The 15,841-nt window shown below is 40.8% G+C and overlaps 1 protein-coding gene across 13 annotated transcripts in view; it reads left to right on the forward strand.

Annotated features, from left to right (window-relative positions):
* Positions 1-15,841, forward strand: part of NTNG1 (netrin G1) — a 147,457-nt gene that overhangs the window by 83,688 nt on the left and 47,928 nt on the right. For all 13 annotated transcript variants that reach the window (XM_014267071.3, XM_014267074.3, XM_014267075.3 and 10 more), the window contains one exon: positions 6,357-6,529. In XM_014267071.3, coding sequence (XP_014122546.1) covers positions 6,357-6,529 — 173 coding nt within the window. The remainder of the gene's footprint in view (positions 1-6,356; positions 6,530-15,841) is intronic.

Here is a 15,841-nt window from a genome sequence, read left to right on the forward strand (position 1 = left end):
TACCTGTACATACAGTTTTTCAAGTTATGATGAATCTGTCTGATAAAGAGTAAAAAATTTTTAAAAATTAAATCTGAAAAATAATGATTCAGTGACAAAGATTTCATGGTATATTTTGACTTTTGCTTTCTCAATTTACATCTCATCCTCCTTCCTGGCTGGGGTATCACTTCAAATGTATTTGTAATGTGGAATTTTCCTCTGTCTACATTACATTAGACACCTAAACCTCACTGGGGAAGCTGCCTCAAGGTCATTAGTAAGCTTGAGAGGCATAATGTAGATGACAGCCTCAACACGTTTGATGCCATGATAAACACGGCCAAGTCCTTTAGGACAACTGTAACAAGGTACTGGAAGTAGTTGCTAGCACTGGGGAGCTGACTAAGGCTCCTAGCATTGCCAACAGTGTTTTAAAATGCCTAATTAAAACTATGTGGGGATGGTATTTTTCATTGTGTGGGCAGTAATGTGAAGAGCAAACACACCAACTCCTCTGCAAGCTCAGGCTTGGCTTACCTGGGAGCAGGGAGCCGACTCATGGCGTGCAGAAGGGAAGAGTCAGTGCAGAAGGCTTCCAAGTTGGTTTCAAGTTAATTTTCTAAACTTTGGCAATGACCTAGAATGATTCAAAGATGTATCTAAGTGAGGAACATATGGCTAGTCGTTAAAAATGTATCAAAGAGCTCCTCTTGTCTGTTTTCTCGTGAATGATCTCTTGAACATCAAGGATCCCCTCACGTGCCCCCAGTCTGTTGGTTGGCACTCCCCTGTGGGAGCGTCAGCACGCTATTAGCAATTACCTTAGTGATATTTACAGCATTTTAATGTCACTTGCCTGTATGTAAATAGAGTCTGTGAGGAGCACAGCACACCCAGGGCTCCCACCACAACAGCACTGCTCCGTCAGTGCGCCACAGCGCTCCTGTGCCTTATGTAACTGCCAAAAATATCATTTCAATTGCTTTATGACAAAATAATGAGTCTGTCAGAGATGAGTGGTCAGAAAAACAAATTTGTTCTCCCACACAATTAGGGTTTATAGCATCGGACAGCAATATCAATCTCCAGTGATTCAAAATTGAATTTGCACGTTGAGGGAAATGTGTTCTTGCGTGTGCTATAACCAGGCTGCTTAGCAGGTTGAACTGGGAAGATGGATATCCACTGTGCTGCAGAAACATCAGGGTGGAAGTTTCCAAATGCAGACAAGTTTTGTGGGGCTGTGGCATTCACTTCCACAAGCTCAGCACTGACAGATCTGCCCCACCAGGAGCAATAATAAAAAAGTCTGCAAAAACTGTCACCAGATATAAATGGCAGACAGCTTTTCCCTTCAGGTAGAAAGCCATTTCAAGGCCTACATCTCTCTATACGTGACCTAATTGTCCATGGAGTTGTTGATATTTATAATCATGGACTTCAGTCATTCTCTTTAAAGTCATACAAGCATTAGACCTCAGCAGTGCCATTTACAGTGAGCATGTACTGTATCTCAGAACTGCACTTTGCCCTTAACATTTGCTGTGTCCTTACATGAGATTTTGCCCTTAAGCTGTTAGTCAGTGCAGTGCAGAGGCTGCAGCACAGACCCTCTTCTGTTTTCTAGACCTTAACCTGTGCTCTCAAACCTACTGTACTGATTAGAGCTCCCTCTGTCATCCCCTTCTGTGTGCAGGCAAACCCACTTGGTGTGCCTGCAGCTGCTACCCACCCACTGCTACCCAGTAATTGCCTTTCTGGGTGTATGTACATCATACCCTCTACAGGACTTGGACTTTCTTGTTTGGATTTCTAAATGGGCATGGAATACTGTCATATGGAACTAAGTACACTGGAGGTGAAATCAGTTTTTTAGGTTTTCAGACCTTCTCCATTCTTATACAAGCAGGCCAGACAATCACATTCTGCCAATGGAAGCATCAACACAGGGATTGTTGTGTTAAATGTGTTTTGTATGTAATTAAACCTTTTGCTACTATTTTAGATTGACAGCAGTAACGGCCTTCAAAGCAAGTGGCTAATGAAATTACAAATGGTACCTAGGATTTTCAGTAATAATTTATCACCATGGATATTCGTATAAGATAACAAAATCCTTCCTTCTCCCTGGAGTAGAAAAGAAAGGTAATCTTCCATAAGAAAGAGATGAATTTGGTTATCCTCCATAGGAAGCTGATTGCACATCTTGAGTGATCTGCTGGGAGCCCAAGTCTGCTCCCAGATCAGTGGTGCTCAGCTGATTGACAGCTGGAATTCCTAAGGTCCAGACTGTGCTGCTTTGTTTCCACACCACTGACAATCCAAGTATCTCATCAGAGTGATTCTCTCATGGTCTGTCTGGGTGCTACTTTTACCAAAATAGCCCTCTTTCTGTAACCCTAAATATTTGTTTTCCTTAGTGCCTATTCTGCAAATAGAAGCAGCTTTTTTATTGTACTCTAGTCATCTCTCAGCCCCGTTACGCTCATTTACCTCTCTCAGTCATCCAGAGAAGTCTGTCCCTCAAGCACAACACACATTTCTCTGCAGAAGTCTCTGAGACTGTGCATGTGTACATTCTGATGAGGTCCCTGGGACAGATTGCCCAATTCCTAGTGCACCCTTCATAAAAAACCAAAAGCATAGGAAATATTATTTCCCTGTTTCTGTCTCCACATACACCACAGATTTTGATACTGGCCTGGTTTTCCCCAGACATGGTACCCTCCAGTTTGCTTTCTACAGATGCTTCTTGTTCTCTTTCAGTTTTAGCACTGCCTGCATTTTGCACACATTCACTGTTCAGCTACATTCTTGATTTGCAGTGGAAATCATGATCACTCTCTTCAAGATCTGTCAAGTGGCTTCCACAAAAAAAATGGTGCAAGAAGAGAATCAGAGCCTCTGGTTCAGTCTTCTGAACATCATCTTTTACTTACGCTTCCACTCTTTTACTCCTTATATATAGTTGCTGACACTAACAAGACAATCAGTTCAATCACTTCAGATTTTATTAATCTGCAGATTTTTTCATACTTGTATGAAAATAATCGTGAGCCAAACCCAACTTTTCTGTTGCCTATACACTAAGTAGGCAGAGTTTTTACCACACATTATGTGATCTTTTGTGGTTTGGGTTTAGGGGGGGTTTTAAATATTTAATTTTGTGCCTAGTATAACTAACTATTATTAAGTCAGATTTTACATTTTTAATATGAATGTACTTTTAATCTTAATTTTAGCTAGTCTTGAAGTAAAACTGAGTGACCACATTTGTTCATTATTTTCTTCTCATTAGAAAGTGTACACAGCTGTTTGAAGTTTTCTGAGGATTGTTTGGAAATTCACCATGGTTGGCTCTTTTTTTGCTCAGTTATTAATGTTAGATTTGGGCCTGCAAAAGTTTTAGATTAGTCCTTTTTTTTTTTTGAGTGGTTGAACTTATTGTTCCTGTTATTCTCTTTATATCATACTCCTAGAAGGCTACACTACTCACTGCTCGCTGCTTTCCCCACATAGCTTTTTTTTTCCTTTTTGTTTATTTTTGGGGGGGCATGCTTTGGGGGGTTTGGGTTGAGGTTGGTTTTTTTTTCAGTTTTTTATTATTACTTGGTATTTTCTTTTAAGATGGGATGCAACATTCTGGGTAATTCTGCTGGGAAAGCTTTCAAAAATACATATAAAGCATATAAATAAGTTGATTTGCATAAAGGCATTGATTGAATGAATCTTTGATTATTCCACTGGTTTAGGACGAGAAAAGCTATTTAGCAATTCTTCCACTTACAAAGCTAGGTGGCTAAAATGTCCCTACTTTATTTTGTGTGTGTTTAGTCTGAATGCCTATATAGAGGCTGTAGGTTTTAAATCTCAGTTGATAGGGTTTTAAAATTTGACAGGAGGTTGCCAGCTACTTCTAGAAGAAAATGCATTTTGCTGTTTTTGTGCAAAGCTGCCTGTACCTGGTACAAAGATAGCCCTGCAGGATGTCTCGCTGTCTCTGTCTGTGGGGCTTGGTGGCTGCAGTCACACAGCATGCCTTGTGCAGGACCCCAGAACAGCTGCCTGGTGTTGGTGTGGGTGCTGCACCTTGGGCTGAGAATCACTTCCTCTGCAGCATCTTGCCCTAAGGAGTTCAAACAACGGGCACCAGGGCAGGCAGCAGAGCTGGGCTGCCCATGCTCTCTCGCCTGGGAAATCAGGGAAAGGAGGAGGCAGCCTCTAAAGAGGTGGGACACAGGGGGATTAGGGCAAGTGGGCAGTAAAAGGAAATGGTGAGGCTCTATGGGAGTTATTTGTGTATGCATGTATATATCCAGATATATAAATACATGCATATATTTTGCATATGTATGTGAAGAGGCAGGGCACAGGACTGCATAGAAGCAGAGGAGGATGGAGAGGTCGAGTCTATCCAAGACTTTTACCCATGCATGCAAAACTAAGGAAGGGTCAGTCTCTCTTCAGGAACATCTGACAAGCACAGCATCTAAGAAGTGCAAAGAGATTTTGCACAAGATTTTGTGACACAACTATTCTTTATTTTCAGGTGCTTGTTAAAAGAGCTGTGAATATTTACTCCAATTAGCAGACGGACATACCTTTATCTTCCCCCACCTCAGTTCCTGTACAAATCTGCAGCACCCTTTCAGAGCACTAGGTACTACAGCTTTTCCTCAGAATCAACCACTTTTTTCCTCTTGTCTGGATCAGTTTGCTGCGTCTGACACTGAGTCCCTACAATAAAACAGAAATCTGCTCCTGAGCAAAGAAATCCAGTCCTTTCCTCTCTCTAATTTGTTCTAGTTACTTGACAGTCACTCCTGCTTTTCTCCTCTATTTTTTGGTCTTGTTCTTACTGTATATCTCTCCTGTTTGGAATGTTCCATTTTCATACTCCTGTGGACAGTAAAACAACCCATGGCTTTTTTTAATAGCAGTACCCTTTACCAAAAGGTTCAGTGTCTAGTGAATAGATGGATGTCATTCACTGATGCCCAGACAAGCATCTTTCCTTCTGCTATGGCAACTCACTGAAAATTCACAATTGATTTAGTCTTCAAGCACACATATTTTGTAAACTGTGTAAAAATTATTCTCTTTCTCTTGTCCAGCATATTGAATACATTCTGGTCATTTCAATTTTAAAAGTGCTGAACCTGTTTCTCTTTAGAATGAGCATTGCTCAAATAACAGCAGTTTCATTCATTTCTAGCACAAAGGAGAATGCTCCACCATCTACTGCATTACATATTCTTGTGGATTTTCTCCAGCAGCTCCTTATGACAACTGCAAGCTTGTTTTACCCTGGGGACATATATGTATGTGGCCAATTGCTTCAGGTCATATTCCTTCCAAATGGAAGTCAGCTTGACAGCTGTTAATTTGCACTTGGCCATTCCACATGTTGTTCTGCTCTAATTATTGGTCACTGTATGGAACAGGTGACAAATGCCCACATGAGAACCCTGCAAATTACTAGATGTATGGTCATTAGGAAAACAAACAGGAAAGGTCATTAAATACTGGTTTTCTCTCCAGCCCCAAACAGAAATAGATTTTAGCTGGTTTTGACATCTGTTGGAAAGGGATGGAAAGAGGTGAAAATACCTTACTGTTTATGAAACTAACTCCCATTCTGCAAGTGTCCTAATTTCAGGAAAAGAGGGGAATTTAAGGAAAATACAATTGTTTTAAGACCAGATGCAGAATCTGGTTTATCTAATGATTTTGTCACAAGGCTTGATTAGGTTTCTTCCCCAAGTAAAACTAAATGTGCCTACCAAAATAATTTGCCTGACCTTCAGCTACTACAGCTATATTAAATTAAAGCAGGAAAATAAATTTCCTTTCTGAACAAGACAGTACTTGCTGAACAAGAATGGCAAGACACCATTATAGTGAGCTTTCCTTCTATTGAAGTGTGGTATTGCAGAGGATATATAAATTAAGTCTGTTTTCTCAGGCTTCCAGGGTGTAATTTGGACCAAATTCTGTAAGGACATAAGCAGAGGACTTGTTTTGTTCCTGGAAATAGTAACTCTTGATTTTTTGCAAGATCTATCTGTAAAAAAAAAAAAAATTAATAACTTATTTGTTCTCAGTGGTGCTGCATTAGTGAAAACAAGATTCAGCATCTTGGAATCTTAGTGACATTTCTGCCTTTACACCTGTGTGAGCTGACGATCTGCAGCTTGCTCTTTGCAGCGATGCTTTGTGATGTCATGCTTTCATGGTAGAACAATAGCAGAGGGACAGCACAGAAATCGAGCTGTTGCCGTAGGACATGCTTTTCTAAAACTTGAGCTTAAACTCACCTCACCTCACCTCTAAATAATATCCCACTTTGTTTTATTTTTGCCTTTTAAAATTAGGTGTAAGTGCAACCTTCATGCTACTGGCTGTAAAGAAGAAAACAAAAGACTACTTTGTGAATGTGAGCATAACACAACGGGCCCAGACTGTGGAAAATGCAAGAAGAATTATCAGGGCCGACCATGGAGCGCTGGTTCTTATCTGCCTATACCTAAGGGCACTGCTAATATCTGTAAGTAGTTTTGTATAATAAGGATATTTCATTGTTACAATTCTGCCCCATATCATGACTCTGAAGGAAGATTAATGTTTGCAAAGGTTTGTCATTTCTTTCTGACTCGGTGTGTGTAACTGGACAAGGTGTCAATTTGTAAGTGCTAATTGTAAGTATACATTATCTGTGCTCTCACGTGGTTGTAGATAACTTCCAGGAGAACCACGTGTTTATATCCATAGACACATCCCTGGACACTGCACAGAAAGGGCTAAGGAATGAAAAAATTAGGACTCTTCACATAAAAAATACACACAGATAAGAGAAAACAGTGGGAATAACTGCAGTACTGCTCCAGCCATGGTGCCCTCAGCTCTCTATTCATACATCCTTGTTTGTCTTGAGATTAGTGACACTCTCAGCTCAACATGTGAGATCCTTGCTCATTTTTTCTCCATTTAAAAATGGGGGGGAAAAACACTTCAGGCCAGATTTTTCATATTACTAACTAAAGCTCTAAAGGTTGGGAAACGTTTCCCTGATGTTAACCTGCAGTCCAGATTCAGATGCACTCTTGTAGATCAAGTATTGAAGAGAGAAAGCAAGGGCACAACCTGAGGTTTTACATCTGCTTGTTTCCAGCTAACAGTCACTCCACAACACACAGCTGTACTGTTCCAGCACACTTCCTATTATCCAAAGCAAGAAGGTACTGACAGCTCTATTTCCTGGTTCTGGACAAGATTGGGCCAAAATAAAACATGGTACTGAAAGAGAGGGCACAAAGACAATTACGACCCTCAGTTCTCCCTTTCACACATATATGAAATACACAGTGATTCAGAATCCCCCTGAACTGAGCAACAGACTTAAATGTCTTTGAAGAAAGGACAGAAAATGAGGATACCTTTTGACAGAAGTTACTAGCTTCCTTTAAAAAAAGTCCACAGTTTTGCCCTGATTAAAAGCAAAACATTCATTTTAAAATATTAGATATAACAATTTATTGAAAAAGTTATTTGAGAGAAACAGAGCTATGTATGCAGCTGAAGGAAAAGTTTAAAACCAGGAGCAATGTGCAATGCTCAAAATGTTATCTAAGACTTCAAAGCAGCAGCTGTGAAGAATCAAAACTCAGAAATGAAGATCATAGGAAGCAGGACCTTATCAAGTAAAATGTGAGAGTAATAGACCAAGTAACAAACCATGAAGTGTGGGGGCATGAAATTATGATAAAATTCTTACCGAGCAGAGAAAAATGAACTTCCAAAAAGCAGGGGAAAACATTTTGTAAGAGTATTCACTTTTTTTCGCCTGTTATAAAAACTGAGTGTGGCTCACAGAATTAATACTTGAAAGCTATGTGTCATGGTTTGAGCCTGGCACAGAGCCAGTGCCCCCATGAAAATGCCTCACCCTGGTGTCTGCTGTGAGATGTGACCAGGAATAAGCAAAACAGGCTCCAACTTAAACATAAAGAACACTTTATTACCTAAAACTACAGGAAAAAAAAATAGGGAAAGACTATAAGGAAAAGGAAAAAAAAAAAAAAAAATTGAAAACCTTACAAAAACCACTTTTCCTCCTCCCCACTCCCTGACTTTCCCAATCCAATACATTCTCTCAGAAACACCAACTGCCCAGCCCAGCACGACACTTTAGTATACTCAAACTGCAGTTCATGAAGAGGAAAGGAGTCCTTCTCGTTCCATAGGCTTCTCGTGGAGACACACTGAGAACCTCGTGTGCTTCCCTGTCACTTCGGCACCGCCCGGGGAAAAAAAAGTCCTTTTGCCGCTTGTGACATGTTCCTTCCATGCTCAGTGCTCTCACCACCGAGACATGGCCAGAGCTGCTTTTAGGGTGGTCTTTCAAGGATGCCTTGTCTCACTCCAAAAAGGCACAGTCTCTGCTTTTGGGACAACTGTCCCCCCCATATTTTTCCAACCCCCTGGGGCCGGGGGGTCCTCACAAATGAACCCTCCTGGTTTTGAGGCACTGCCTCCCCCTAAATGCAGTCTGTGTCACAGGAACAACTGAGTCCATGGCTACAAGAAAAAGTCCAGCCAAAAGGCCACTCCAAATCATCTCTCCCCATCCAATCATCTCCACAATTTCCGGGCCAAGTCATCTCATCTCTCATCTCCCTTCTTATTCAGCTTCGAGGAGGATTAGCATTTTTGTAAGGCCCCAATCATGCAAGAAAGGGTTAAAAGTTTTCAGTCTCTGCTGTCGGTCCCGGAGCGACTCCCACGCACGCTGCCCACACGCTGCCGCTCCGGCCGGGCAGTCTTCCTCCTTCTCCTCCTGGCTGGCTGCTCTCCTGGGGGGGGGGGGGAGGGGGGGGCTGGCTGCCCGAGGGCTGACTCTCTGGGACCTTCCACCCTTCCATCCTCGAAGCCCCCCCGAAGCCCCCTCAACCCCATTTCTGTCCAGGCCCCAGGCCTACCGCATGGCTGGCCCCTCCCCCGCCCAGCAGCAGCGGGCCGGACGGGGGAGAGATCTGACCTCTTCGCCCGACGATGTCCAAAAGAGGAAGTGCCAGGGCAGTGCCTTGCTTTTAACCCCTGTGTATTCTCGGAGGTGTGTCCAAACCCCACTGGCTACACCAGGTGTCAGTATGAAACCCAAAACCTTCATTGGTTTGACCACAGCTTCCCAGAATTCCCACTCCTTCCTGGTCAAACCATGACACTATGTTTGGGAAATATGGTGAGATTTACCAGGTTGATTTTAGCTAAATTCAGCTTGCTGTGAGTTTTACCTCATTCCCAGTCAGCTGAGCATGCACCAGACAGAACAGTGGAATTAGCACCTACTGAAAGTGTGTCTGAAGCTTGTTAAATCAACTTTATGTTAAAACAACATCAGTGAATTTCAGCAAATATACAGCTTCATCAAAAATCAAAACATTTTGTAAATAATAGGTAGTCATTCCTGGGGTTGATGATGATGATGGTAGCATCATGAAAACATAACCTTGTATGAGCTGACAAATACTCCACTTACCTCAAATCCTGACTTCAGCAGTCATCAGCTGCAGGAATTTCTGGCAAACAGGAAGAAGCATGAAGGATTTCTTCTTCATCTTCTTAGTTACCATGAAATAAACTGGCTTTCTGAGATGGACTGCTGGGGTTGCTGGCTGCTGAACAGAGAGAGACACCCAACTGACATAAGCTTGACCTCAGTGATACCTTATGGCAATACCTTTCAAATTTTAGTGAGACAATGAGTGAAAGGTATTTTATTTTTCTTGCCTTAAATATTTTTCTATGGTCGAGCCAGTACCTCCTCAGATAAGGAAGGAACAAAGAATAATGCATCTCTGTTTACATCTGGTACACCATTTATCATTACATAGACTTGACCTTATCCACTCCTCCAGTCTTTTTTTTAAATGACAAATCCTGATCTCTCTGATCTTATCATAAAATCATGCCACATCTCTGATCATCTGTGCTTTCTCTTCTGGTTCTGTGGTGTCATTTTTTTATTTGGTGAGGAGGCTAAAACTCCACATGATATTCTAGACATGAAAACAACATGGCTCTTTACAATAACATAAAAATGTGCCTCTTCTATGTTTTGTTATTCTCTAGATCAGTCCTTGAGTCCTTTTTTAAGACTAAGGTACCACAGTTAAAACATCTCTTCTGGCCTCAAGACTGACTTAAATTGCAGGTTATATGTTACAATAGTTAGTTCCTGTAAAATACTTCTTGGGGCAACATTTCCTCATAGCAATTCTCGTTCAATACCATTTACCTCAGATGCTAACAGACTTAGAGAAAATTGCTCAGCAGGTGAGAATCACTCTTTCTTTGTTGTGAACATCAGTGAAAACAACTTATATTCAATATTAAATTAATTATTAATTTGTCATAGTATTAATAATACCTCAATTGCCTATCTTCCCAGTTAGCTCTCTGGGCCTCCTGCTTCTAGTATGATGGTTTTAACAAAAAACAATTTCTAACTTCTGTGTCCATAGGAAGTTGATTCTCAAAATACTGTGGTTTATATTTAAATTGGCAGATTTTATGCTTTTCTTCCCATCTTTCTCCATTGAGAAGACTTACACATTTGAAGGGTATCTTTCCAAAATCATCTACATTCTGTTGTTTTCAATTTCGCTTTGGGGTTTGGATTTTTTTTTTTTTGCTTATAAGAGAGCTAATTTTTATAAGTTACAAAAAAAGAAATGAGTTCTGTATGATTATTCTGAGCCTCTCATACACTTGTCCTCCAGCTGCTTCCATGCTGTTTGCATGCATATCTTTTTAGATGTTCTTTTTACTTTTCTTTTATCTAACTTCTTCATTTTCATTTCCTCGCTCTCTCAAAGTTAAATATTACTGCAGTGGATTTTTTTTTTTCTTTTCCTTCTCAACAAGCATGTTGAGTTTCAGTCCAGAAGTGGTTCTCTGATAACTACTTCTTGAATTGTGTCCTATGCACTGCTTCAGAACTAAATCAGCTTCTCTTCTTGTGGGTTGTCTAATTCTTAGGTACAAGCAGGAGTCGTTTATGGTATGTAAATCTTCGTTTCTTTTGCCACTTCCTGATTTAAGGCTGTATGTGTTGGAGCACATGAAGTTTTACATTACTGTGTAAACTCTCTGCACAGCCAGTGCAATTTCACTTAACTTGTTGCCTTTATGTCACCATCTCCATCGTGTGGTCAGCAGTGCAGCCCTGGTGTTGTACTCTCCCTAGTCAGGTGTGGATTCTGAAATAGCTCCTGGAACATGTTGCTAGAAATAACTTCCCTTCATATATATTACTTCAGTTCTCTGGGGGCACTTTGTATAATCCAGTAATACAGTGTTCCTTTGATACTTCTCCTTCCTCTAATTTTCAAAGACCATCTTTTTCATCTAAGACCAAATTATTTAAAAATTTAAATATATTTGAAGTTTACATGAATATGCTTAAATAAGATACAGTTTAAAATAGTTGTATAAATGAAACACTCTGAACTTTTTTATTTTATGAAAAATAAAAATATACTCTTTCTTGAGATTCTCTGAATTTGTGAAATTTGTTCAGATTCAACAAGAAGCTTAATGACTATTTCTAAATCTTTCCCAGCTGGAACTTCTTTTATTTCCATTGCTCTTTTTCTGCCATTTTTTTGTGGCCAGTAAGACTTTATCATACCTTTTCAAGCTACAGCTCCTGAAACAGAAGACCATTGCAGATTATTCTGTAGTCAGAGCGGAAACCTTGACTCAAAGCTGTTTTCTTTATCCATTTATCTCTTCACCATTTTAAGTCACCCTGAGTTCTTCAGGAGAATGCAAAACATATTTCCATGCTTTACCTGTGAAAGACAGCAAGTACTCTGTTGTTTACTGGCACTAACAATATTTCTCCATTTGTCTCCACACAGCATTTATTTTATATTTCCACTCTATCTTATTGACTATTTTGTGATTACATTCATTCCCTTGTGCTGCCACATTCTATAGATAGTTTTTTCTGCAATATGTTTTGACACACAAAGTGAACTTATTGAATTTCTCTCTACTTTGTATTACAGGATAGCTTTTCTCCTCAGCAGTTGTATGTGTCTGACAGCACCAGCCCTTTTCTTCCTCTCATTGTTTAGATCATCTTTGGCACTTAGGTTCTTTGCTCCATCAGAAAGAGCTGTCTCAGACTGCACTGAGCTGCCCTGCATCAAAGCCTGCTCGCTTTGTGTCAGTCCCTTCACCACCAATAACCTGTATCCAAAGTGCCCCACACTCAGCAGAACTCCCTCCCAGCTGTTACATGACTGTCGTAATTCATTGTTCAACATGAAACAAAGGATTGACCTTTGGGAAACATTGGTGGTTCTGTTCACTCAAGAGTCAGGCAGACAATCTCAGTTTATCAAATTTCTCCTGCAGTGGGTCCCCCTGCCATGGTACAGCCTCTGTCTCAGCAGCACAGCCTTAAACCTCCCTGAAAGGCAAAAGACTTACAAGGCATCCATGCAGGATGGATGCAGAAACAGTTTCTGGCAAAACTTATGGCACCTCCAGAAGTGCACTGGTGTTACCCTCACTGATGTTCAGTTTTCCCCATAAATACTTGCTGACACAAAGCCATCCTGAAGGACCAGCATAAATGAAGTTGTCCAAGAAGTTGCACTTTCTAGTCAGGAATCCAGGTAACAAGGATCCCTCTAACTGAAAGGATCACACATCCTGCTTTCCAGTCAAAGCAGACTCATAAACTAGACAGTGTCCCATTTTCTAAGGGCCCATTCTCCCAAGTACCTGGAAGTTTTCCAGTGTCTATTTTATGACTTGATTTGAAGGAATGCGACACTTATATTGAAGTTAAAAAATTTTGCTCCTTGATGTTTTTGACAATGTGTTTCAAAGAGAAAAAGGAAGATATCAATCAATAAGTCACAAAACAGCAAAGCTTCATATTGCTCCTATTTTATATTTATATTACATACTAATATTAGTCCATGAAGCTTACAGAAGGTATAAAGCCACAGGAACATGTCACACAGAAGGCTGGGAAACTTAGAGGACAAAACTGCAGTGTATCAAGAGCATTCAGGTAAACAGGAGTGTCAGGAAAAACTGCAAAATCTGCAACTGAGAAACTCATTTTCCTTCAACTGGGTATCCAGTGCAATAGCCAGCAAAACATTGCAGGCACATACCTAAAAACAATGCATTATAAATAACATGCTGTGTTTTTTTTAAAATAGGGCTTGAAAAATTATCCTTCAGCACTCTCCCCTCTTGCATGACCCTGCTGAGCTGGTTGTTTGTGCTGGATGTGGTGACATCTGTTGCTGGGAAATGTTTCTGTACGTCATTGGTTTCAAACAACTCTGTTTTTGCCATATACAGTGAAAAGGTGACATGAAAGAGACTTCTGGTCCTTAAGCAGCAGCAGCATGGGAAGGCAAAGTGTCTGTTTTAAGATATTCAAAGTGCTAAAAATAGTCTGAGTTTCAGGCTTTTCAAAGTTTCTAATATTCTATCAATAAATTACAATTACTTGAAAAAGAAAATCCTTTGATCTCGCTGGGTGTTTCCTAAGCAGAGTTTTCAATACTGTTTAGACTCATTAAAACACAACATGAAGAAGTCCAAATTTTAAAATATGTTACCCAATAAAACAATAGCTGTTTCCTCTGTCCCATTTATTTCTGGTGATATCGCTTGGGAAAGCAGAGGTGAGGGATAACAAACTTCATCAGAGCAGTTCCTTTGGTATGAATTCAATCTATACAGAGGAACAACTGCAAAATTAACAGTAGCAGGAGTTCTGGAGCTCTTGCAATGAAACAGATGAAATTTCCAAAGAATTTTCTTTCACTGTGTGTAATCCTTTGTCTGACTACAGGTTTAACAATCCATGAAAAGTTTACTCCTATGATCATAATGATCACTCCCTTTGAGGGATTACAAGACACCAGTATCATCGAGCTTCTCAGGGCTTTAAATTGCTAGAGAATTCAGAAGTTCTGAAATTGATGCTGAGCATCTGATATTGCAATCATGCCTCAATGGAAGAGCTGCAAAGGGAAGAAAGACTCACTGCAGGGAGTGCTGTCATGCTGCAGGGCAGATATTCTAGCAAAAGATTGGATGAGGCATTAACATCCCTGCTCTGACACTGATATGAAAAGCTCTGTATTTTGTTCCTGTTTAAGAGTCCTGCCAGAAGCACATGCAGGCACTGACAATGGAGGTGCTAAGAGGGTCTGCAGGGTATGACCTGCCCTGACACTGGAAGCAGCAGTGTGGTCCTTCTCACTGAAAGCTTGATCCATTTCTTTGTGTTAAGGATTTCACACTGACACAAACTAGAGACAGAATCAAAAACTTGCTTTCTTCGCTAGCATCTGATTTGCTTTTTTCTTCATCTCAATAGCCAGCTCCATGGTAGCTAAGAGCTAAAACAACCCATTTCTGGAAGTAGGGGAAATGAGAAAATTACAGGGCAGATGCAGAAGATAATACGAAAGGAAAACACCAGATTTTTTTCGCTCAAGTAATGCATATATATTTAGATGCACTTACAGTGAACATGTAATATACCAAACCACCACCCTCAAGTCAAGTCAGAAATAATAAATAGTATTAGTGACGTTTTCCTGCCATATTTACAATTTCAGGGGCAGTACCAACCTCTGAACTTATTTTGCATGCTTTACTTGATGTGCCTTCACTATAAATCTATTACCATTAGTAACCATCGCAGTGATTTCAACTGGAAGATAATTTAGGCTGAACATTGCTTTGGTTTAACAACTGAATAGATGTAAATTGAATCCCTTTTTGTACCTTGTTCAATAGAATTGTCCATCAAAGGAGGCCTGATCCTTCATCTCTCTAACCTGTCCCCATCACTTCACTGCTGCAGAGTACTCACAGATTTCAGTACAAGGCTGACTGGAAACGATCCACACCATGTAACAGACCAGGTTCAAGCCAAGGGCCAGCAGTGCAGGGATGACCCCGCAGCCTGTGGGTGTCCCCAGCAGTGCGGGGATGACCCCGCAGCCTGTGGGTGTCCCCAGCAGTGGGGGGATGACCCCACAGACCCCAGCAGCAGTGGCACGGGCAGAGCCCTGCACTCAGGCCCTTGCCTGCCTCCACACGGACAGAGAGGGAGAGCAGAATCACACCTCCTGTGCCTGATTACCTAAAGACGTGCAGCAAATCCAGCTCAGCTGAATTCAAGAGCTAGCCTCAATATGTAACTCCAGATCTCACACAAACACTCCTTCTAAGAATAATTTCCCCATCATATGTGCGGTTTTCACAGAGTGTTAATAGATCCTGCTTGGTGGCCCTACATAACCAGCTCCTTTTCCAGACAAACTCAGAAGTGTCGTTCTCACTCTCTTTAGTAAGAAGGGCATAAAGTAGTGCACTATCAAGGCCAGTCACCTGACACAGGGATACCTGGTTGTACAAAAACCAGTCTGGTTACAGAACACCACACCAGCTAAGAAACTCTGTACAGAAATAGCAAAACAGCTTTTGAAACAGAACCTGAAGATATCTTTGCAAGGTTAATACAGAGCCCTCAGGCTAGCAGGCATCTTGTGTTCATTATTCTCTGCCCAGGAAGCATTTATCACTATGAATTCATTGAAAATTTTGAAGTACGATAATATGAGGCAAGCAGACTTGCAGGAAAACTTCTTCCTTTGCTACAATCTGTTCAGGAGAGAAAGGAAAGGATATTTGTATGTATGTGTAGGAGACAGAGAGGTTTGAGGCGGGGGAGTATACCCAAAGGAAATACAAATACCATTTCACAGCACAAGTGTGAATGCGAGAACACGGTTTTTGTCTTTTT

Source organism: Zonotrichia albicollis, chromosome 8, assembly GCF_047830755.1.
Source record: "Zonotrichia albicollis isolate bZonAlb1 chromosome 8, bZonAlb1.hap1, whole genome shotgun sequence".
Lineage (NCBI taxonomy): Eukaryota > Metazoa > Chordata > Aves > Passeriformes > Passerellidae > Zonotrichia > Zonotrichia albicollis.